This window comes from Macrotis lagotis, chromosome 6 (genome assembly GCF_037893015.1).
Source record: "Macrotis lagotis isolate mMagLag1 chromosome 6, bilby.v1.9.chrom.fasta, whole genome shotgun sequence".
Classification (NCBI taxonomy): domain Eukaryota; kingdom Metazoa; phylum Chordata; class Mammalia; order Peramelemorphia; family Peramelidae; genus Macrotis; species Macrotis lagotis.
This window is the reverse complement of record NC_133663.1, coordinates 81,129,414-81,153,329: the sequence shown is the minus strand read 5'-3', so window position 1 is coordinate 81,153,329 and position 23,916 is coordinate 81,129,414. Positions and strand designations below refer to the sequence as shown.

The window sequence follows — 23,916 nt, the reverse complement described above, 5'->3', positions numbered from 1 at the left end:
GTACATGGCAGAGTATGTTATCCCACAAAGACATTGAGACATTGCTGGAAAATTTCTACTTGTGAACGATGAGGTATTGATTATTCTGACATTTGTTTTGCTGCAAAATTTATGTTTACTTTTGCTTTATTGTTAAATAAATGATTAGGTTTAATTGTCATCATTGTGAGTAGATGATTTATGTAAATAAGAATTACAATGAGGTGAGGGAGAAAGGTTCAAGAGCTTTAGTGGTGAATTAGGAAAGAGTAAATCTTCCAATAGAGTGTTGCCCTTAGAATCCTGAGAGAGTTAAGAGTATAACAAGGTAGTAATGGTTTTTCTCTGAGAAGTCAGACCTGCCAATGTGAGACTAGATAGGAGTAAACAAGTGAGGGCAGAGACTCATAAATAATTACAAAATCTCAAAGCTTTTGAAAAAACTTAAGAGGTCATTTTGTTCGACCTATATCTGAACAAGAATCCTCTCTACAGACATTATCTCTCCTTGTAAAGTTTTAATGAGAATTCCACTACTTCCTATTGCAGTCAATTCTACTTTTGGACAGCTCCAATTATTAGGAAGATTAGCTTTAACTGTTTCTCTGAGATTCTATCTATTGCTCTGAAGCTTTTCTTTTGGAGAATAGAACACCAAATCTAATGCCTCTTCCTCCATGGCACATCTTCTACTTGAAGACACTGATCATATTCCCCATGAGATTTCTTTTCTCTATACTCAAAACTTTTTAACTTCATCCTCATATTTGTTGGACAAGATCTGCAGTCTTCCCACCATCTATCTTCCTCATCTTCCAACTTGATAATACTTTTCGTAAAAGATGGTGCTCAGAATTGAACCTGGGCAGAGTAAATAAGTATCAAAACCATATAGAATATAGAATATCAAAACCATATAGAATAATAATGAATAATGAAACAATCAAAAATAAACTTGATGATAATAAATGCTTGGTGAAAGGAATTTAATTCTAAAGAAGGAATACTTAGATGGTAGGAGTAAGGATTACTATTGTAGCAGTTCAGCCAATGGAAAGAGGCTGTTCCCACAATACAGTGGGAGAACATAGTAAATCTATTCCCAGAAAGAGGTCCCATGTTGGCATTTCCATATTATATGACCTGGGATGAACAAAACATAGCTGTATTACATTGGGTTTGATTCTTGTCTTTCCACAAATGTTGTTCTTTTTCATATATGCAATATATATATATATGTCCTTTAGACTCATATATGTATATATTTACATGTTTAAAGTTATACTTAGATATACATTTCATATATATATAATACCTATCTTTCTCTCTCTGTATATATATGTATATATATACACACACACACACACACACACAGAGACCTATATGTGGTTGTATCTAGACCTATATGTAGGTATGTGTCTGTAGTATGTATTATCTATGTATATATAAAATAAGGATATATATTTTATATATTACATATATATATGAATAGAGAGGGGCCTACAGGACACATACATAGGAATATATAGAAGGAATAGAATCCCCTTCCAATTAAAAACAAAACATTCTTTCTGTCTTTTTGCAAGGTAATGGGCTTGAGTAGCTTGCCCAAGGCCACACAGCTAGGTAACTATGAAGTGTCTGAGGCCGGATTTGAACTCAGGTCCTCTTGACTCCAGGGCCTGTGCTCTATCCACTGTTCCACCTAGCCGCCCCAACACATTCTTTTTTGTAAAGTATTCCTGCACAATGTTAGAAATGCCTTAATAGAGAAATACCCTTATATAGATGTGGGTAAATCCTGCTCTTCTGAACAATCACAGAATGAAGGGGTTGGATCAAATGGGCTAGGAGGTCTTGGTCTGGGACCAAATGAGAATCGATCAATTAACTAATAAACAAGTAAATAAACAAGTACTTTTGTAAAGAAGCATGATACAAAAGCTAGTTTTATTACTATCAACCCATGATCGCATTCTAAATCTACGGCTACATCCTTAGTTGCTTAAAAATCAGCAAAGAGGAAGTGAGATGAGCAGAACCAGAACATTGTACACCCTAACAGCAACATGGGGTGATGATCAACCTTGATGGACTTGCTCATTCCATCAGTGCAACAATCAGGGACAATTTGGGGCTGTTTGTGATGGAGAATACCATCTGTACCCAGAGAAGGAACCCTGGAATTTGAACAAAGTTCAAGGACTATTCCCTTTAATTTAGGGAAAAAACCCTAACATCTTATCGTCTGATCTTGCTATCTTTTATACTTTATGTTTCTTCCTTAAGGATATGATTTCTCTCTTATCACATTCAATTTGGATCAGTGTATACCATGGAAACAATGTAAAGACTGGCAAATTGCCTTCTGTGGGGGGGGGGAGGGAAGTAAGATCGGGGGAAAATAAATAAACAAACAAACAAATAAATAAATAAATAAAATAAAATATTTAATTAAAAAAATCAGCAAGGATGCTAACTATCGAAGTGATCACAGGCCCGAGCTTTCCTACGATTACGGTACAGCCTGGTTCTGGGTGGGCGCACAGGGACTCCAGACACTGGCGGCGACAGGAGGCGCATGCGTCCCCGCTGGCTCGGCGGCTCGATTGCAGATGCCTGTTCCTCGCTCTTCGCTCGGCTCCTCGAGTCTGGGCCGGGGAGGGAGGCGAGAGCGCCCGAGAGGAGGGCGGGGCCGGGGCCGTGCTCGGGGGGACAGGAAGCGGATCGGGAGGAGGCGGAGGGGGCGGGGCTTGGGAGGGGGAACAGGAAGCGGATCGGGAGGAGGAGGCGGGGCCGGCGGAGGGGGCGGGGGAACAGGAAGCGGATCGGGAGGAGGAGGCGGGGCCGGCGGAGGGGGCGGGGCCTGGGAGGGGGAGGGGAAGCGAAAAGCCGCATCCACCATGTAAGCGCCGCTTCCTGCCGCCGCCGCCGGTCGCCGCCGCCGCGAGCCTCTGCAGCCCCCGGCGCTGCGTCGCTGCGCCCCCCCACTCCCATCCCCCCAGCCTGCAACGGAGGGACTGGGGGGTGGCGGCGATCCGACGGGCGTGGGGGAGGGGAGGCGCAGGTGAGGGGGGAGGGGAGTGCCGGGGCGGGGGTGGGGGAGGAGGCAGCACGGGAAGCCGGGGGTGGGGGGGGTGGGGCGCGGGGCCCAGCCGGGTCACGTGCCGCGCCCGCCGGGGGAGGGGGCCGCGAGAATGACAGGTCTCGCCCGGGGGGAGGGGTCCCGCTCCCTTCTAGAGAGCCCGAAGGAAAGTTTGGCATCTCCGGGCTGAGGGGGGGTTTGTTGTTCAGCCGCGACCCCCTCCCAAGCCCCCAGGAGAACCCCCTCACCAAGTTTGCCATCGAAGGGAAGGGAAGGGCTTCCTCGTGGTGGTGGTGGTGGGGTAACGTGAATACCGATTTGGGTTAGAAATCAGGAGCCCCCTCCAATTCCAAAAACAGTGTTTTTTGTAAAATATTCCTGCACAATGGGAGAAATGCCCCAGGCTGGCAGGTGTGTGGATGGATGGTGAAACTAGAAAACGCACTCGTCTCCCCAGATGTGTAGAGGCTAAATAAAACATTCATTTGCTCATCTCCCAGTTCTTTTGAAGTTTATTTCTTGATACTTTTTAATAAACTCTTAAAAATGAAACAGCACCAGAAATACACGTATTTTTGAAAGAAACCCTCTTCGGTTCTTGCTGACTATTATTTGTTGAAGGGGGTGAACAGGCTAAGGCCTGTGGAGAGAATAGGCCCTTCATTGTGGTTCTCAGTCCTCCAGATTTTGCATAACACTCTTTTTATAATGGGAGTGACTGGTAGTTTTCTTAATTTTTTTTCCCTACTAATGGTAAAAAAAAAAAGTTACACTTCGGTTTTTCTACTTCAGTGACTACAGCAACCCATCAATCAAAAAACAAATGAAAGATCTTTAATGATCTCATATGCTAAAGTTTAGAATGTTCAGCTTTTTTTCTTTTTATGAGAGGTTCTACTGAATATTGACTATTTATTTGGTTGTTTGGAATGGACCAAGAAAGCACTGGTAGATCTGTCATAAGTTTCTTTTATCTGCTAAAAAACTTCTTGCCAGGGTCATTTGCACTTAATTTCTGGTCAAAAAAACAAATGAAGGATCTTTAATGATCTCATATGTTAATGTTTAGAATGTTCAGGCTTTTTTTTTTAAATGAAAGAGGTTATATTGAATAGTTGCTATTTAGTTGTTTGGAATGGACTAAGAAAGCACTGGTAGATCTGTCATATGTTTCTTTTATCTGCTAAAAAACACCTTGCCGGGGTCACTTAACACTTAATTTCTGGTCAGAAAACAAATGAAAGATCTTTAATGATCTCATATGTTAAAGTTTAGGATGTTCATTTTTTTTTTTAAATGAGAGTTTCTACTGAATAGTTACTATTTGGTTGTTTGGAATGGACTAAGAAAGCACTGGTAGAGCTGTCATAAGTTTCTTTTATTTGCTAAAAAACATCTTGCCGGGATCACTTGCACTTAATTTCTGGTCAAAAAACGAAAGAAAGATCTTTAATGATCTCATGTTAAAGTTTAGAATGTTCAGCTTTTTTCTTTTATGAGAGGTTCTAATGAATAGTTACTTTTTGGTTGTCTGGAATGGACTAAGAAAGCACTGGTAGATCTCATAAGTTTCTTTTATCTGCTAAAAAACATCTTCTGGTTATAGTCCTGTTTAGTATTGTAAATGTTTACTTTTGCCTTTTGAAGTGGGAAAGGGTTAAGTGTTGATGATAAACTCATCAGCTGTTTCAGAACTAAGGGCAGTACTTCTAAGAAGTGAGATTAAGGAAGAAATTTGCTTTTCACTTGGAACTGTTAACTTGAAAAAAATCTTGGAAGGCATTCAGTTTTTTTTCCGAAGCATTTTGGAAGCATCCCTCTTAGGTTTAACACTATTTGATTACAATCACATTGGAGCATTTTCCCCAGAAATTTTCGAAGTTATTGTTATCTCCAAATTGACATAATAGACATTTTCATTTACATGGGAAAATAGACCCTCTAACCCAAGGGTGATCTTATAGAAGTGATACCAACACCATTTGGGAGAGTATTGTAAGGGTTGTCACCTGCTTTATTGCAATGATTTTCAAAAGTAGTACAGGCCACTATCCTGTTTTCTGACTTTTAAAACCTGCTCCCTGAGAACACTTAATTATTAGTTACCTTAGGTTGATGTATGACTGGATGTATGTGTGAATATTCTTTAGCCTTACTGATTTGAGCATCCAGAGTTCTTAAATTTATGGCAAGGTTGCCTCTGAGCTTGTGAAACTTAGTACCTGGATACCCTCCCCTCCCCTCCTCCCGCCACTCCACAAATTATTTATTTTAGACTGGATGTATGTGTGAATATTTTCAAACCTTACTGACTTGATTTGAGTATCCAGAGTTCTTAAATTTATGGCAAGGTTGCCTCCGAGCTTGTGAAACTTAGTACCCGAATTACCCCCCCCCCCAAATTCTTTATTTTAGACCTCTAAATGTTAAAATTCTGTCCAAGTAACTAGTAGTTAATTCTCACAATTTTGGGTTAGTTTGGTCAAGAAGTGTCACTGCTAGTTCAGATAATTTAAAATTGAACATTTCTTAGAGTCAGAATTTGGTCTAATATGTAAAGAATTTGGTCTAATATGAAAAACCTGAAACTAAGACAAATTTTATTTCCATCTGGCCCACTAATTAGCAGTATCACATTAGACAGGTCATTTAATCTTTGCCCTACTATCGTCACCTGAAAGAAAGGATAATGTCTAGATATTTCTTTGGTTGTTGGGAAGATGAAATGAGATAAAAATACATAGGGCTCTGAAAAGTTGCAAGTATTATAGAGGAGTAAAAATCATCGTCATAGAATGTTAGTGTTGGAGGGCACTTTAGATAGTCCAATTCTTCCATATTTTAGAGACAGGGAAATTGAGGCACAAAGTATTATTTGCTAAGCTTATTCTATTAAATGTTAAGTTGTGTTAATGACTGTTATTTTTCATAGGTAGATAGGAGGGAGTAAAACAAAAATATCCAAATCCCTCTTGTAATAGTGGAAATAATTCAGAGAGAAGCAGAAACTTTGTATACTTAAACTGTGAGGTATTTGAACTATTAAAAAAAAATTTTTCCCCCTCAGATGACCCTAAATCTTTTAGGAAAATCCCCAAGGGCCTAAATTGAATCTTTAAGAGGAAGAAGATTGGCATAGTAGAACCTGCATGGGATTTAGAGTCTGAAGATCTTGGTCCAAATATCAGCACTACTGCTTATTTGATTTTAGTTAAATAATTTTATCTCTTTGAGCCTCAGTTTGCTTCATCTATAATCTCTAGTGTCCCTTTCAGATCTTAACTTGAGGCAAGCATACAATTTTATTGCATTGCAAAAAATGCCTAGGAAGCATTTCTCCAATAAGTAATGTTAAGGGAAACATTAAAAAAAAATTGATGAAAAGCATATGAGGCAGGTTTGCTTAGTGGATAGGGTGCTGGTGTTGGAGATAATCTGAATTCAGTCCACCTCTGACATATAAACTGACACTGTGACCTGGATCAAGTCATTTTATCTCTCAGTGGCTAGGCATCTCTCTGAGGCAGGGGTTCTTAATGTAGGGCTTATCAACTTTTTTTTAAAATAAATTTTATAACTATTTTTATGCACTAAAAAAAAATTCTGAGAAGGGATCCATAGACTACCAGATTAATAGAGAGGTTCATGATATATATATATATAAAGCTATTCAAGAGCTTTAAAGCTATCAATTGCTGAACAGGTGCTGATCTGTGTTGGTACAGGAAGTTTTTTTTTTTTTACCAATTCATAGATTCAGTCCTTATTTAATGAAAATTAAAACCTTTAACAAACGGGTTCATAAACTCAGTTAAAAGCATTTTTTTTATAAATTTTAATTTAATTTTTTCTTAAATACCTTAAAGTTGATTCCTTATAAATTGTTCATAAAATTATCTCAGCTTCATTTCCAGTTTTTTTTAAATGTATGCTATTTGGTACTTGCTCTGGAAGGAATGTTTTGGTGATTTTAAAAGCTTCATGTACCATCTTTTCCACCTAAGGCTAGTTTTATGAATACAGTTTAATTAAGATCCTCCTTATATGAACTAGAAATCTATTTTCATATGTGTAAATTTTCCTCGAGATTAGTCATCAACCTGCTTGTTGCTGACTCTTGGACTTTTCATTTCGTTTTTGTTTTGCCAGACACATGAAATGGCCACAGATGACAAGACATCTCCAACATTGGATTCTTCTAATGATCTGCCTCGATCTCCTACTAGTCCCTCTCATCTCACGCACTTCAAACCTTTGACTCCAGATCAAGATGAACCTCCTTTTAAATCAGCATATAGTTCTTTTGTAAATCTTTTTCGATTCAGTAAAGGTAAATTTTAGATGTTGGATGTCAGTGAGCCTACATCTTTGATGAAGGAAATCTGAAGTTTCTTTAACTTTGCTCTTACATGTTTTCTTGAAATATCAACAAGACAGCAGTTTTTATCCTTCAGTTGCCAATAAGGAAAAACTGCTTAGTAAGGAAAAGTGGCATCATCAATTAAATCTTCAGCAATAAAATTTAAACATCCAAGGATATATGAGGTTCTGAATTGAAGACTAGTAGTAAAAAGAAGTTCCTCATAGAAAAAAATATCAATACTTAATGTTTTCTTTTTCTTCCAAAATGTCTTTTGCCTCACTGAAAGGTCAAACGGTGAACCATCAGTAAAAAGGAAGATGGCACATAAATGGAAGTAAATGCAAAACTGTTTATTGAAGGAAGGTATAGCAGGCTGAGTCTAAGTCCTCTCTTCACTCTTTTCTCTTTCTTGAGAAATAGCCACAGAATTCTAATTAAAGCATTCAAAGGTTCAAGAAGTTTTTTTTAAAAGCTCAGGAAGTTACCAAGTATGTTGCTGATTAACTCTTTTAGATTGAAGTTCAACTGTGATAAATGACCAATGTGACATTTATAGCTGAGGTTTATAAAGCAAAATTTTCTTCTCTAAGGGGAAAATTAGAAAAGAGCTTGATTAACATGTGATTCACATGTGATTGTACCATGTGAAATAGTTTGTTAAAACAGCCTGAATGATTGCCAGTATTTTAAGGACTTATGAGTTTTAAGGTTCAGTTTGGTTTAGGAAAATGTTAATGACATCAGCAGAATGTAAAAAATTGTCTTGGATAAGGTTAATGTGTGCGTGCATTAATGCAGTTTAAAATGAAATTTAAAATTTAAGAAGTAGAGACAAAGGTATTAATTTGTCTCATTCCCCTTTCTTTTTGAGTTCTCTTTATGTCTTCAGTTTCAAATCTTATATTTTTCAAATGGTGATAGGTTGTCTTATTCTGCAGAGAGACCAGAAGGTGGACAGGGAGATCAGCAGTCTCTGAGTGGAAGTTGGGCCAGTCCTCAACACTCTTCAAGAACACAATCTGTGAGATCATCCCCTGTAACCTGTAAAAAGCAACTTAATGATGATCTACACCGCCGATCATCTACTGTCTTAGGTAAAACAAAATTTTTTTCCTCGAACTGTCTTTATGTGATGATAAAATATTTTTTCTTTTAATCATTGTTTTCCTTGATTGTTTTTGACTTATTTTTCTCCTTTACATAGTCTTATTTTTGAGAAATTAAAGGCTGTCTAAAATGATTAAATTCCTAAATTAGTTAATGGAGGAACTAAAAAAAACTCATTTTCAGAGTTTATTATTGTTTCAGTTCATGTTAAGTAGAGAGCTCCTGATTGGCTTTTGAGTCACTTGCTTGAGTTCCAGTGGCTCATAGTTTATAGCATATTCAGAAGAATTCAATTCAGGCTTGTTTTAACTTCCCACATGAATTCTGCATTGATGCTTTGGCTGGCTCCCCCCCATGTGGGCTGCTTCCTTGTTCCTACTTCTTTCATAGTGAAAAAACAGATTCCATTTTAACTCTCTCACACACACTGTCTTGGTACCCTACTGTCACTCTGTTTTTTTATGTGATTCTTTTGTCCAGTCAAGAATTTGGATCAGTGCTTGAGATAGAACTAATAAAGGAAGGGGACCTGGAAGAACTTAGTCCTCCTCTCTCCCTCTTCTTAGTCAGGAACATAGACAGACAAGTTTTGTTCTTTTTTTGAGCCTTTTCCTCAGGGGAGAGGTGGTGGTGCTTGGGAGGGGGAAGTAAAGGTTCTTGTCATTTTTCTGGGGATGATCGGATAAAGATGGCTTCAGGATTGGAGCTCGTGCATGACTGAGAACCTGGTGTGATCCCTGGAGCTTCTTTTTATATCTCTCCCTTCCTTGTTAAATCACAAATCACAGACCGATACCTTGCCACAATCATCTTGTGACTCAGAAGAAACTGTACCTGGGATTTTTGCCATTCTTTATAAGACAGTGTAGCTGAATTCTCCCCATGTTCATATTTATAGATTTCTTTTCATGCTTTGAACACAATGCATACTTTTTCTTTTCCTTCCTTTGCCCCAAGCTTTCAGGCATATAACAAACACTGTCTCAGACCTGGATGATGATCAAGTATTTATGAAGCACTTGTTTTGTGGCAGGCACTGTCCAAGGTGCTGGAGATACAAATTCAGGCGAGCAGGAAACCCCTGCCCTCATGGAGTTTATGTTCTAATGAGAAGGGGGTAGTCTAGGAAGAAGAGGAAGAAAATGGGTAAGGGAGATGCATTTGCCAGTGAGGTTTGGAAATGTCCAGCGAGTGATGAGGAAGTCTAATTATAGGCAAGAAAAAGTGAAAGTTCACTTAACAGAAGAACCCCAGGTTTAGGGGCAGAGTTCTGGTGGGTCTGGTGAGAGGGATCTGAGGAGGAGCTTGGAGTGGAGGCAGTATGGTGTGGAAATGATATGGAATGGAAATAGAGCAAAGTAACCCAGGAAATTTGGGGGTGCTTGTTTAAAGACGGAACTTGTACTCTGTATGATACACATATACATTACTGGGTAAGTGGATTACTACAGGGGAACTATCTAATAAGGACCCTCAACCTTGCATACATTTTTTAGATATGTTCATCTCCATTCTTAAATTAGCAACATTAAAACTGACCATATTTGTGGGTTGGTGTTCTTATGTATTCCAATTATAATTTAAATGCTGTGCAGTGGAACCCTCAGGCTAGGGAGTATTGACCTGGACAGGCAAGGCATCTTAAGTGATATGAGATCTTTTGAGCTCAGAGCTGAAGCTGGGTTACAGAAGATTCTTGATGTCAGCTCCCTTTAGGAGGGATGGGTGATTTGATTTACTCATGAAGGACCTCCTGATGTAACCCACAACAGAGCTCAAAGGGTAACAGATTCAGGTTGGAATGGGTCTTTGATCATGTTATTCTACTTTTAGAAGTTCATAATATAACAGTTCATGATTGCTTTTTAATCTAGCTGTTTTGAGTAATGCTAAATGGTTCTGTTATCTTGGTGTTGGAATTTGAACCTTTTTAATTCTATGTTCCCCTCACCCTTTTGTGTCTCTAATCCTTTCCTTGGGCTCAACATTTTCTATTTCCTTTGGTATGAGGGCCCCTAGACCCTTATAAAACTATTTTCTCTATTTGTATAATTTATTAATTGTAGTTAGCCTCAAAGATAGCTTTAAATTAAAACTTATTCTATATATTGTCACTCAGAATTTTTTTTGCATTTAATAAGTATTTTTTCTAATTATATATAAATTTTCAGCATTCATCTTTGTAAGATTTTTGAGCTCCAAATTTTCCTACTTCCCTTCTTTTCCTCACCCCTTTCTAAGATGTGAGAAGAAGAATCAGAACAAAAGGGAAAAACAATGAAAAAGAAAAAAAAGTGAAAATAATATGCTTTGATCTGTATTCAAACTCCATAGTTTTTCCCTTTGGATGTGGATAGCATTTTCCTTCACAAGTTTTTTGGAATTATCTTTGATCATTGCATTATTGAGAAAATCTAAGTCTATCATAGTCGACCATCACACTGTGTTGCTGCCACTGTGTATAATATTCTCCTGGTTTTGTTCATTTCACTCAGCATCAGTTCATGTAAGTCTTTCCAGATTTTACTGAAATCTGCCTGCTCATTATTTCTTATGGTACAATAGTATTCCATTACATTCATATATACCAAGCTTGTTTAGTTTTTCCCCAATTGATGGATATCTACTCATTTTCTAATTCTTTGCTACCACAAAGATCTGCTCTAAATATTTTGGTATTTGTAGGTCCTTTTCCTTTTTTTTTATATGAGCTTTTTGGGATACAGACCTAGTGTAACAGTATTGCTAGGTCAACAGCTATTCATAATTTTATAGCTCTTTTGGCTTAGTTTGAAATTGTTCTTCAGAATAGTTGGATCAATTCACAACTCCACCAACAGTGCAATTCACTCAGAATTTTTTGCTAGTTTCGACCCCTATTAAATCTATTATAAACCAAACCTATTAAAAATTACACTTATCTTAAAATAAAGGCATAAATGCTTATCAACTAACACGAGCATACACTGAAAGCCAAGTACAATCTAATACTGTCAATATTTTTTTAAATTCTGGATTTAACAAAAACCAAAAAATTCTATATAAATAACAGGAAACAGTATTACATGTAAAACCATAAATTTAATCTAGTAAGTGCAGATTGCTTTTTATTAAAAAAAAGCATGCAAATACATTCAGTTTGTTACTTTCAGAGATGTCCTGCTTGTCTATGTTTTCCTCCAAACTTCCTTCTTTTTCCTTCTAAGGATTCTTCAGTGTTTTGGTATTATTTATTTTTTGGCAATAAAATTTCCTTTCATTTTTTTCCTTCTTTCTCCATTACCTCTACTCCTCCTACCCTGTCCTTGTAACAAGTAGAGTCAAGCAAAACAAATCACAGATTTGCCAGAAATATTTGTCTTATTCTGTGTTTGGGAATTATTTCTCCTTTGTCAGACGGTAGCTACTATGCTCCATCTTTGGTCTGCTGGAGGTTTTTTCATTGCTTTGATAAAGTGTCTTAATTGTTTCCAAACTAACTCAATCTTTTCAACCCTTCCTAGACACCAGAAGGAAAGCCGAAGCTGTTGTTGGTGGCCATGACCCTCGAACAGCTGTCCAGCTTCGAAGTCTTAGCACAGTATTAAAGCGTCTCAAGGAAATCATGGAAGGGAAAAGCCAGGTATTGCTTAGAAGCTTGGGATGGTTAATAAGCAGCTGTTTAGGTAATGACATGAGCACGGAAAACATGCTAGAAATGTCATGCTAAAGTGCTTATTTCAGCAGTTAATGCTGCTTGTTCCCTATCCTACCAATATATTGAATGAACTATTGAAGAGAAATGGGATGTATATGGTCCTCATAACTTAAAGCAATAGTAGGCAGAGATTTTGGCATTATCTATCCTCTGTTTTTCTTATTACATTACATATGAAACTATTACTATTTTACATGTAAATATAACAATTTCATTCAGAGTCCAAACAATTTGGAGTGGGCTTATTCTTGAGCCAGAAAAATTGGGATATATATTTTTTCTATTAATTAATAAATCAAGACGCATGTGTAGTATCCACACCTTAGTAAAATGGTCTCTGGAGATGGGCCTAAATCAGATTGAAGGTAAACATCAGACCTTAGACCTATTGGGGAGTTTGGGAGGAATCTCCATTCCAAAGCCTGGTCGCTTGGAGGACTGAGAACCGTCTGTTCCATGGCTACAGAGGAAATGAAGTAGTTTCTGTGGACCATTGAGAACTTGGTCAGACACTAAGATGTCAGGATTATCCACAGAATCCCGAACCATCAGCAACCCTGACTTTTGTCCTGCCACTGGACTTGGATGACTCTGGAAGAGAGAATGAGGCTGAGGATTTTGGACAGCTCTGTCTTACCCTAAATCACAGCGATGTCATTGGTCCTCTTTGTAAATGAAGGATGGATAACAACAAACCAGCGAGCATGTATTTTTTTTTTTAATTTTGTATTTAAGGCAATGGGGTTAAGTGACTCCCCCAAGGTCACACAGTTAGGTAATTATTGTCTGAGATCGGGCCAGTGCTCCATCCATATGCCACCTAGCTGTCCCAGCAAGCATTTATGAAACACCTCCTATACATCAAACACTGTGCTAGGCACTGGGGAAAGAATTACAAATCTATCTTTTGTATTTCCTTAAATGATTTCTTTTCCTATTCAATTCTTCTCCCTTCCTCCCTCCTTTCCCCTTTTCCCTTCTAGAAGTCTCTCAAACCTAAAAATGAGTTGTATTGTTAATTGTCTTGGAACTATAATGCATTTTCCATAGCAACAAGATAAGAGATGATAATTAGTCAACAAAAGCCTATTTTAAAATTCATGGTATAATGGAATAAAATAGTTAAGTTCCTCTTTCAAACCCACCCACAGTATAAAATAATTTAAAGTCACATTTAAAAAATTATAAATTATATTTAAACATAAAACCTACCAAAACACTTTAAAAACAAGTGATTTCCCAGTGTGTTAGAACACTATAAATAAATGAAACTAAAAGCTGTAAAAATGTGATTAATAGTTTTATATGTGAATAAATAGTTTTCAATATATCTTCATTTCTGGTGTTAGGAAAAATGACAAGTTTAGCCAGGAGGATGATGAGACTATGGATGGAAATATTTTAGAGATTCTAAAGATGATGGATGGGTTTTTCAAGGGCTTTGTTTTGCCATAATGGATATAGATGTGAAACTAATGGTCTTTGTATGAATATCAGCCATAATTAGGGTTTTTTTTCTTTCTTTTTTTTAGGTTTTTTTTTTTTTGGCAAGGCAAATGGGGTTAAGTGGCTTGCTCAAGGCCACACAGCTAGGTAATTATTAAGTGTCTGAGACCAGATTTGAACCCAGGTACTTCTGACTCCAAGGCCGGTGCTTTATCCACTACGCCACCTAGCCGCCCCTGTTTTTTTTTTCTTGCTTAGAGAATGAGTACGTAGTTCTTTCACTTATCTATCAGTGTCAAGAATTTATAATTTTGTTGGTATGGTATATACGGAATCACATTTTTCTTAACAAGATTTTTCTTTTTTCTTTCCCCCCCCATTTCTCTTAGTGCTTTCTTAGTATTCTCTACTTCTGCTTCTTAATTTTGATCCCCAATCTATATTTCTCAGATGTTTAGGGCCTGGCCTCACACTGATTTCAGGGCCAGTTCAGCGGGCACTAAGAATCTTGTTGCAGACCAAGTTCCAGCCTTGGAAGCTACAACCTCAGTGAGGTAGCTTGAATGGGACTAGTGTGACCAGAAGCAAGCGCTCTGTTGGCCAGGCTCAGTGTCTACTCATCGTCTGCCCTGTGACTGAGCAGTTCTGCCAGGGGCTGGGGGAATGCTACATGAGGGGACCTTTACCAGAAGAAAATGGAGTTGGAGGAGGGGTAGTAGTAAAAATTTTCATTTGCAAAGCTTGGCACATGTTGTCTCATTTGATGCTCAAAACAACCCAGGAGGCAGGGGCTGTTATTATTTTCATCTTACAAATGAGGAAACTGGGTAAGTGACTTGCCTGGAGTCATTCAGTTAGCAAGGCTCTGAGGCAGGATTTGAAATGAAGGCTTCTTGAGGTCAGTGAGAGAAGGAAGCTCTTAGTTGACGTTGGACCTTTGGGTCATTGCTTTTTCTGTTTCTAGGACAGCTGAGGTGCTATTCCTTCCATAGAGCATGACTGCAGAATAGAGAGTGTATCCCAGCTTAAGAAGACAGGTGGGAACTAAGGGTGATGGCAAAAACCAGAAATCTTTATAGAGTCATTCATTCATTACTCACTTTTCTATTTCATCCAAATTCTTCATCTCATGGAGAGACTCATTCTGTGTTTACCTAAACCCTGGTGCATGGTTTTTTTTTTTTTTTGTAATATTGACCAGTCTGATGGATGTGATGTCTTAAGAATTTTTTAAATTGGCATTTCTCTGATCAATAATGAGTTAGAGCATCTGGTGCATGTTTTAAGGCCCAGCTTGTGTCCCTTTTCATGTAACTGACCCTGGCTGCTCAAACCTTTGTTGATTTTTCTTTCTTTTCTACTCTTGATTTAAAGTTTGTACCCTGAAATTTGTGCTTTTGGAGAAGTATGGTCTAGTGGATAGAGTACTAGACTTGGACTCAGGAAGACTTGACTTTAGATCCTGCCTCTTAATGCCTGACCAGCTGTGTGACTCTGAGCAAGTCATTTCTCTTTCTTGAACCTTCGTTTCCTCATCTTTGGAAAGGGGATACTACCTCTAACACCTACTTCACAGGATTGTTGAGAGACTTAAGTGAGGTAACCTGGATGTGCTTTTCAGAGTTTGAAACATCATATAAAATTTATGATTTTTAAAATGTATTGTCTTTTTTTCTACTATTGCTTCTTGAATGTTACTCCTGACTTTCCCAACTAAATTATGAGGTCTTCAGTGTCAGAAATTTTTGTCACATTTCTTCTGCATGTGTCTCATTGTCTACCCTTGTAGATCTTCAAATACTTATAGGATTATAGAATTACAGTTTCAGTGTGGTTTAGAGCAATTGCAGAGTCACTTGTAGAGGTTATAGATATAAGTCTAGAGAGATTATGATCATAGCTCTTGGTCAGAGAGGGAGAGAAAAAGGAAAGAGATAGAGTCAGAGATCAACTGACTGACCAACTGACCCAAGTTCACAGATCTGAAATCTAGAGAGAGGGAGTGGCCATAACTCTAGAATTGTCTAGATTCTAGAAGGATTATGACTTTAGAATTGACAAGAGGGATCATAAGCTCCAGAATTAGAAAGAGTGGAGGCTGGGTAGGGATCATAGTTCTGGAATCTTATAGGGAAATTACATAAAGCACTGTATTTAACTTTGTAGGGCAGGTTGGTGGTGAAGTGGTGTAAAAGTTTGCAAACTCATCTTCCTGAATTTAAATCTTGTCTCAGACACTTAACTGTGTCAGTCAGGTCAAGTCCTGTTAGCCAGTTCCTCACCTATAAAATGAGCTGGAGACAAAAATGGCTTATCACTCCAGTATCTTTTGCCAAGAGGGATGAACATGGCTAAAACAACTGAATGTCAACAACAAAAAATTTTATGTGAAGGATCAGAACCTTAGGGCCTTAGAAGCTTTCTTATTTAAACTCTTTGTTTTACACATAGGAGATCAAGCCTTCTTTTACTTAAATAACTTGTCCTAGATTATAGAAGTATCCTTGTAGCTTTAGAAATTCTTCAACTTTTGTGTGACCCGGACCCCTTCAAGATAGGCTTTTAAGGTAGACATCTTATAAAGCCTATGGATCTTTTTCTAGAATAATATTTTTAAATGCCTAAAATAAAATATGTGAGATTACAAAGTAGACTACTGAAATTGAGTTATTCAAGTATTTTAAAAAGTTCACGGACCCCAGTGAAAGGATTTCCTAAAAGTTGGTTGAGAAAAATGCTAGTGGCATTAATGCCTCATAACCCTTCTTTCCTGGCTATGTTTTGACAATGCTCATGGTTGCCATGGACACTTGCCTAGATACCGATTTAAGAGAATTGAGTTAAATAAGGGCCAAGTATTAGTATATTCCAGTGATTTATTTTAAAGATAGAAAAATAAGAGAGATTACAGAGCTTGTATCTTAAGTGTGTTACAAGCTAACCTTTAATATCTGGAACATTTGTATTTCTGTAATAGTAAAAAACAAACTGACTGTATGTTAGTATCCATAATTGTGTGTTTTCTACATAAGAAAAACACTTCTATTCAGCAAGTCTTTCTAGAATGTTAATCAGAAGTTTTAAATAGTGCTGAATTTTTTTACATTAGAGGATCTGTGATTTCCTCAGAAACTTTGTTGTCTTTTCATTTTTTCTGTTATATTAGATACTAAATTTGGATACAGGTATTTAAAAAGATTAGTAATAAGTGTATATGGAAACCCACTTCTAATTTTCAAGGTTAGTAATCTGCCTGGAACTGAGCAGATTAAGATACTAGATCAAGGGTTTTCACTGATTCTTGGTAAATGCACTTCCAGGGAACTGCACAAACTTCACTTGTGCTATTGTACTCTTTCAAATAATGGCAACACTAGTAATAGAACTCCACCATGTGTACTTGGATCCCAACCTACATTTTGGAGGAGGGAGAATTGTAACATATTTGGGATGGTAAATATATGCTATTGCTTTTTCTTAATTCTTTCTTTCCTTGAGCCTTGAAAGTTGATTTTCTGTGATTAAAAAAACAATACAATGAATGAACCAAACATATCACTTTTACATTCTAGGATAGTGACCTGAAGCAGTACTGGATGCCAGATAGCCAATGTAAAGAATGTTATGACTGTAGTGAGAAGTTTACCACCTTTAGGCGTAGGCACCATTGCCGGCTATGTGGTCAGATTTTCTGTAGTCGATGTTGTAATCAAGAAATACCTGGAAAATTTATGGGCTATACAGGTAAGTCTGTTCTTCTGACCAGTGTGTCATTATTATAACTATTACTTTTAGGCAATGTATAATGCAGTATTTATTCATTCAGTCCTTCAAGTCTTTGAATGTATACTGAATAAAGGAATGATTACACAGAGTGGGAGAGAGAGAGATAAGTGACTGTTTCTCCCACTAAAGAACCTGATATTTAATAGGCAAACTAATAATATAGCTATAGCATAAGGCAGCACATAATAAATACCATTAGAGTGGTGTAAATAAACTTGTAGAATTCTTATGATTACTAAGAAAATGAAATTCACAAAACACAGAAGCCTTGAAGTTGAGTTTAAGTATAAAAATAGATTTTGAGAAATCTCTTGGGTATATAACTTACTATTTACCAAGTGATTTGCAGAAGGCTCTTAAAAGAAGTGATTCAGAGAACGCGAAATTATTTTAGCCTGATAATAACAGGTGAGTGATTTGATCCTCAAATTAGTTGTTTTATAGAAATAGTGAGAAAAGGGCTACAGGTGGCACAGGCAGAGCCTGAAGTCTGGAAGACTCACCATAAACACTTAGTAGCCATGTGACCTTGGGTAAGTCACTTAACTCTTTTTGTGCCCCAGTTTCCTCATTGTAAAATGACCTGGAAAAGGAAATGGCAAACCATTTTAGTGTTTTTGCCAAAAAAACCCAGATGGGGTCATGAAGAGATGGACATAACTGAAACAACAACAAATTTAAGATAAAACTAGAGATAAGGACTGTTTCTACAAAAAGTTATTTCCCGATATTCTTACACAGACTTATTAGATGCTAGAATAGACTTTTTTGTAAGTTTAATATATTTCAATTAAGGATCAAAGAGACTTTATTGGATGATAAGTTGCTTTGAACAAGCATGTTCTTAAATTTTATACACATTCTTAAAGTTTTTTTTTTTTTTTTTTTTGCAAGGCAATGGGACTAAGTGTGCCCAAGGCCACACAGCTAGGTAATTATTAAGTGTCTGAGGTCGGATTTGAACTCGGGTATTCCTGACTCCAGGGCTGGTGCTCTATCCACTGAGCCACCTAGCCACCACCCATAGTCTTAAATTTTAAGTCTGTTTCCTTAAAAAAAATAAAAACCTTTGCATATAAAATAATGAAACTTACTCTTTATGATTACTCTCAGTGAAGGTGAGTTTTAATCACTATCTTAAACTGTTTGTGTGTCTTATTTTACTGCATCCTGTACTTTAGGTGTTCAGAAATATTTAAAGAAAGGAATAATATGGCTACTCATGCTGCTTTTTTTTCACTTTTCTTTTGTTACTGTTTAAATCTTGAGGTTTCTTATATTGTTACATTTTATGGTTTATGAATCTGGACTTAAATAATAAATAATAAATAAATAAAATAAAATAATAAATATTATGACCATTAGTCAACATCACTGCAATTAAGATTGAGAATACAATATGGATCGACAGGTTTCTGTCAACAACAGCTTAGCTGAAAAACTACTCTCAAAATATTTAAATTTGTGGAATGACTTTAGCTATTATGAGAATTGATTTTATTTTGCTCTCATAGTATTTCTGGTAAAAGAGTAGACACAAATCTTACTCTTTAATATTTCGGCTTAATGAAATATCAATAAATCCATTTAAGTTCAGTAGACCCCAAAATTTATGGTCTCCTGAACTTATGACAAAACTCATATTTTATAATAAAAACTTTCTAACCTAAAGATCATAAATTACCCTCAAGGAACTTATATTCTATTAGAAGAAAGCAATGTGTCTTTTTTGGGGAAGAAGAGCTCATATTCTATTGGTAATTTGGGGGAGGAGGCTCTAGCAGCTGGGGGGAATTAGGAAAAGCATATTAATGTTCTTAAATTTCAAGTCTTATTTCCCTAAAAAATAAAACCTTTACATAGAAAATAACAAAACTTACTCTTTATGATTACTTTTAGTGAAGATGAGTTTTAATCACTATCTTTGGGAAACTTAACCTGTGTTTGAGTTTGAAGTATATGATACATTAAGAGTACTGGTTATGACTTTGCAAAGGATCTGTGATTGCATCAGTGTGGAGATGGAATTAGCAGCATGGGTACTCCCTCCATAGATTTCAGCCTATCTGTGACTTAGATACATTTTAGGGAGGTTAAATGTCTTTCACAAGGTTCCACAGTGAGTCATTGACAGGTGTGAGTTTTGAATTCTGGCATTTCAGGAGTTTGGAGAGGGAACAGCATTAAATGCAGAGTGAGCTGAAACAAAAGAGCTAAGGCAGGAGTGGTTGGCAAGTGCACTTTGCAAATGTGTCACATTAGGAAAAAGCATCTCCCCTGCCAAGTTTACTCTTGTATTTGCATGTGAGGCATGAGGTGATAGCACCCACTAGAAACTAATTCTTCTGCAATGCCCTTTTTTTATCTTTTGGTTCACATTTGGACAATCAAAAAGCACTAATTTCGCATACTTACTCTATGCTAGGGACTTGGTATATAGAGACAAAAGTAGAAGAAGTAACTTGTGTGCATATAAGTTTGCCTAAAGCAGAGATGAGGATATTTCTGGGGAATCAGGACTCCCCTCATCTAGAGTATAAAAGTAGCAATTTTGAGAAGCATGGGGGACAGTCTGTATCAAAACATGGAAATGGATGATGGAATGATTGTCCATATGGGAGGAACATCCAAGTGTCCAGAAAGCTGGAAAAGATACCCTGGATGCTTAAGAAAAGTTCATTCTGGGGACTCATAGAACGGAGGAATCTGCTGAAATCTGTTCATTGTGAACAGATCTCTTGTGTAGAGGATTGTTAAGAGACTGAGACCATGTGTTCTCTTTTCTGTTCTATTTTCTCTTTTGTCAGCTTACATGTGGTGTTTTGTAGCAAGAGAACTGACTGGCCTGGCACAAGCAGATTCCTCTGAGTTTGCTGAAATAGGAACTGGATGATTTCCCCTTATAGTTATGTTTCCTGATGAATCAGTGATTTTATCACAAGAAATGTTTCTCCATTCTGACTGAAGCTCCATTTGTGTTTTAGCCCTTTCATTTATGATACATTAGACGAGAAGTCCCTTTTCAGGGTCTATTAACAGAGAACTTAATTTTAATTTTCCCCCCTACTGTGGGCCAAATCTTTTCTTTGTATTGCTTTGCTTACCCTGCTAAAAACTTGCTTTTTACTCTTAATTTGTCCTTTATGATGTGGCCTTTTTCTCTTTTTGAAGTTTAGCATTCTTGAACTATGTTTTTCTGGTACCTGATTAGATATTGATAATGAGTAGTTTACATTCCTTAATATTGGTTCTTCAAATTTGTAAAATAATTATAATTGAATACTTAAAAAGTTTTCTTCTCTATTTGCTTATATGTTAACTCATTGAGACTTTCTATTTACTAACTCAATGACTTTAGCCCTTAATTTAAGAATATAAAATATTTTATTAAGCAACATATCTAATCACATTCTTTTCATTTTTTTCCTTTAGGAGATCTTCGAGCTTGCACTTACTGTCGAAAAATAGCTTTAAGTTATGCTCATTCCACAGATAGTAATTCCATTGGGGAGGATTTGAATGCTCTCTCAGATTCTGCCTCCTCTGTCTCTATACTGGATCCCATTGAACCACGAACACCTGTTGGTAGTAGAAAAGCAAGCCGCAACATCTTTTTAGAGGAAGATTTAGCCTGGCAAAGGTACTGAAAATCTTATTTTGATTTATCAGTGTGTGTGTGTGTGTGTGTGGTGGCAGTGGTAATGGGGGAAGGTGTTTTAAAACTTTAGTATTTTTGAGATTACAATCTAAAGATATATGACTGTTTTTGTTAGAGCAGGGCTTCTTCACCTTTTTTGTATTATGTAAAGTCTATAGATCCTTTCCATAATAAGATTTTTACATGTCAAAACCAAAATATATAAGATTATAAAGGAAACACCATAAGTCTTATAGAATTGTCCTTGATCAAGGATATGAACAGGCCCCTTTTCAGATGAAGAAATTAAACCATGTATGAGCATATGAAAAAATGATCCAAATCATTATTGATTAAAGAAATGCAAATTTAAACAACTCTGATGTACCACCTCTTATCTGTCAGATTAGCTAAAATGATATGGGAGCTAGGTGGTGCAGGGGATAAAGCACTGGCCTTGGATTCAGGAGGACAGGAATGCGAATCCCAATTAGCTATGTGACCTTGGGCAAGTCACTTGACTATGATTGCTCTGCATCCAGGGCCCTCTCCAGTCATCTTGATTCCTAACTGGCCACTGGACCTAGATGGCTCTGGAGGAGAAAGGGAGGCTGGTGACTTAGCATAGCTCCCCCTCACTCAAATCCACTTGTTTCTTATGGCATCACCTCCCTGATGTTGTGGACTTCTTCAAAGATGAAGTACAAACATTATTATTATTATTATTAGCTAAAATGATTAAAAAAAAGAAAATTGATCAATGTTGAAGAGGATGTAGGAAAACTGGAACATTAATGCATTGTTGTTGGAGTTGTGAACATATCCAAACCATTTTGGGGAACTATGACCAAAGGGCAATAAAAAAAAATAAAAAGGTGTATACCCTTTGATACAACAATACCATTACTAGGGCTATACCCCAAAGAGATCATAAAAAAAGGTAAAAAAAACCTCACATGTACAAAAATATTCATAGCAACTTTTTTTGTAGTAGCAGAGAATTGTAAATTGAGGGGGATAGCTATCAATTAGGACAGGGCTGTCCAACCTTACTTTTAAAGTTTTTATTGAAACAATAGACAATATATTTCAATTTACTATTTTAGTGAGAGCTCTTCAGTGGCTTGGCTTCATTTACCAAAGCATTTAATAAACTCATATGTGGCCCAATAAAGTAATCCTTTGGGCCACATGCAGTCCTCATATCTCATTTTAGACAGCCTTGAATTAGGGAATGACCAAACAAATTATGCTATATGAATGTTATGGAGTACTATTGTTTTGAAAGAAATCATGAGTGAACGGACTTGAAAATTAGGTTCACTGACTGTTCTGTTAATTCAGACAGCTATATTCTTTCCTTTTGGGGGAAGATAAGTTGATTCTCAGTAGTTCACTACTTTGCACGAGTGACTTGAAAATATGAAAAACTTGATGCTATGTTATCTAACAATCAGAAAATAAGTATGGAAAGCATTGATAAATTAAGTTTATGTTTTAAGTAGTAATTGGGATTAATTGACTTGCTCAGGGTCATTAGATTTTTTTTAGTTCATTACTTTTTTCAGTAAAGTACTTTAATAATTGCCTTTATTTTTTTATTATAGTGTGACTATAAATTAAAACTAGATTTATTAACCACACATATTAAAACCACATTAATTATTAGTTAGGCCTACTGAATAATTTGCTCTTCTTATACTTGTGATGTTTTATTTCCATATTTAATATTTTAAAAGCAGGTCTTCTGACATTTCAGACACTTTTAGACTGGGAATACTATTTCCTAGCTCAACCATAACGCAGAAGAATAGTGTTTTTATAGTTTTGGTTTTGTTCTTTGATGACTGGTTCATTAATTTCCTTCTTTGTGATAAAGATTTTTATTATTTTCCTTTTTAGTTTGATTCATCCAGACTCCTCAAGTTCTACTCTCTCAACAAGACTTGTTTCTGTTCAAGAGGATGCTGGAAAATCTCCTGCTAGAAATAGGTAAAATAGCAAATGAAATCTTTGCAGATTAACCTGTTTATATATTTAAAACCTTGGAACCAAGGGAACAGCAGGGTTCTGATTCAATAATGGTACACTTTTTTTTTTTCCAGTTCTTTGGAAGCCATTGCTTCAATTTCCTGGTATATTAATGACAAAAACTTAAATTTATATAATATTTTGAGATTTGCAAAAACATTTATCTCACAATAGCCTTGTTAGGTAGCAAGTAAAATTAACTCAGTTTCACAGATGGGGAAACTGAATCTGAGAGTTTAGTAACTTTAGTAACTTTAGTAACTCTTAGTAATAATAAATATCTTTTTTTAAAATTTAATTTTCTTTTTAGGTTTTTGCAAGGCAAATAGGGTTTAAGTGGCTTGCCTAAGGCTACACAGCTAGGTAATTATTAAGTGTCTGAGGCTGGATTTGAACTCAGGTACTCCTGACTTCAGGGCCTGTGCTCTATCCACTGCACCACCTAGGCACCCCAATAATAAATATCTTAAGTTGAATCCAACATCAGGACTTCAGACTCCCAAGTTTAGTGCCATGTTCATTGTACCAAACTCATTTTATCTTCCATAAAGACACTTTTTTTTCTTAGCTGTTATTTGTAAGTAGCAAGAGGGATTTTACTTCAAATTTATAAAAATGATTTGCTGAATAAATGCTCACTGTTCACAGAACAACTTTTTTCAAAATGTAGTCAAACTATCTAAATTGCTTCCTGCAAGAAATTTTGGATATGTTATTTGATATGGCTTAAATTATCCTCTCCCAAGTTAATTAGAATCAGAAGGGACATTTGGAGATAATCTTTT

General features: G+C 36.6%; 1 protein-coding gene across 6 annotated transcripts in view; it reads left to right on the top strand.

The window, feature by feature from the left end:
- Positions 1-2,860: 2,860 nt before the first annotated feature.
- PIKFYVE (phosphoinositide kinase, FYVE-type zinc finger containing) overlaps positions 2,861-23,916 on the top strand; it is a 90,041-nt gene continuing 68,985 nt past the window's right edge. For 4 of the 6 annotated variants that reach the window (XM_074191492.1, XM_074191490.1, XM_074191491.1 and 1 more), the window contains exons 1-7: positions 2,940-3,046; positions 7,214-7,394; positions 8,366-8,521; positions 12,038-12,156; positions 17,250-17,421; positions 20,896-21,103; positions 23,003-23,092. In XM_074191492.1, coding sequence (XP_074047593.1) covers positions 7,223-7,394; positions 8,366-8,521; positions 12,038-12,156; positions 17,250-17,421; positions 20,896-21,103; positions 23,003-23,092 — 917 coding nt within the window. In that variant the 5' untranslated portion in view covers positions 2,940-3,046; positions 7,214-7,222. Of the gene's footprint in view, positions 2,885-2,939; positions 3,047-7,213; positions 7,395-8,365; positions 8,522-12,037; positions 12,157-15,069; positions 15,277-17,249; positions 17,422-20,895; positions 21,104-23,002; positions 23,093-23,916 lie in introns of those variants that run through there. The other 2 variants (XM_074191489.1, XM_074191493.1) reach the window with 2 other exon arrangements.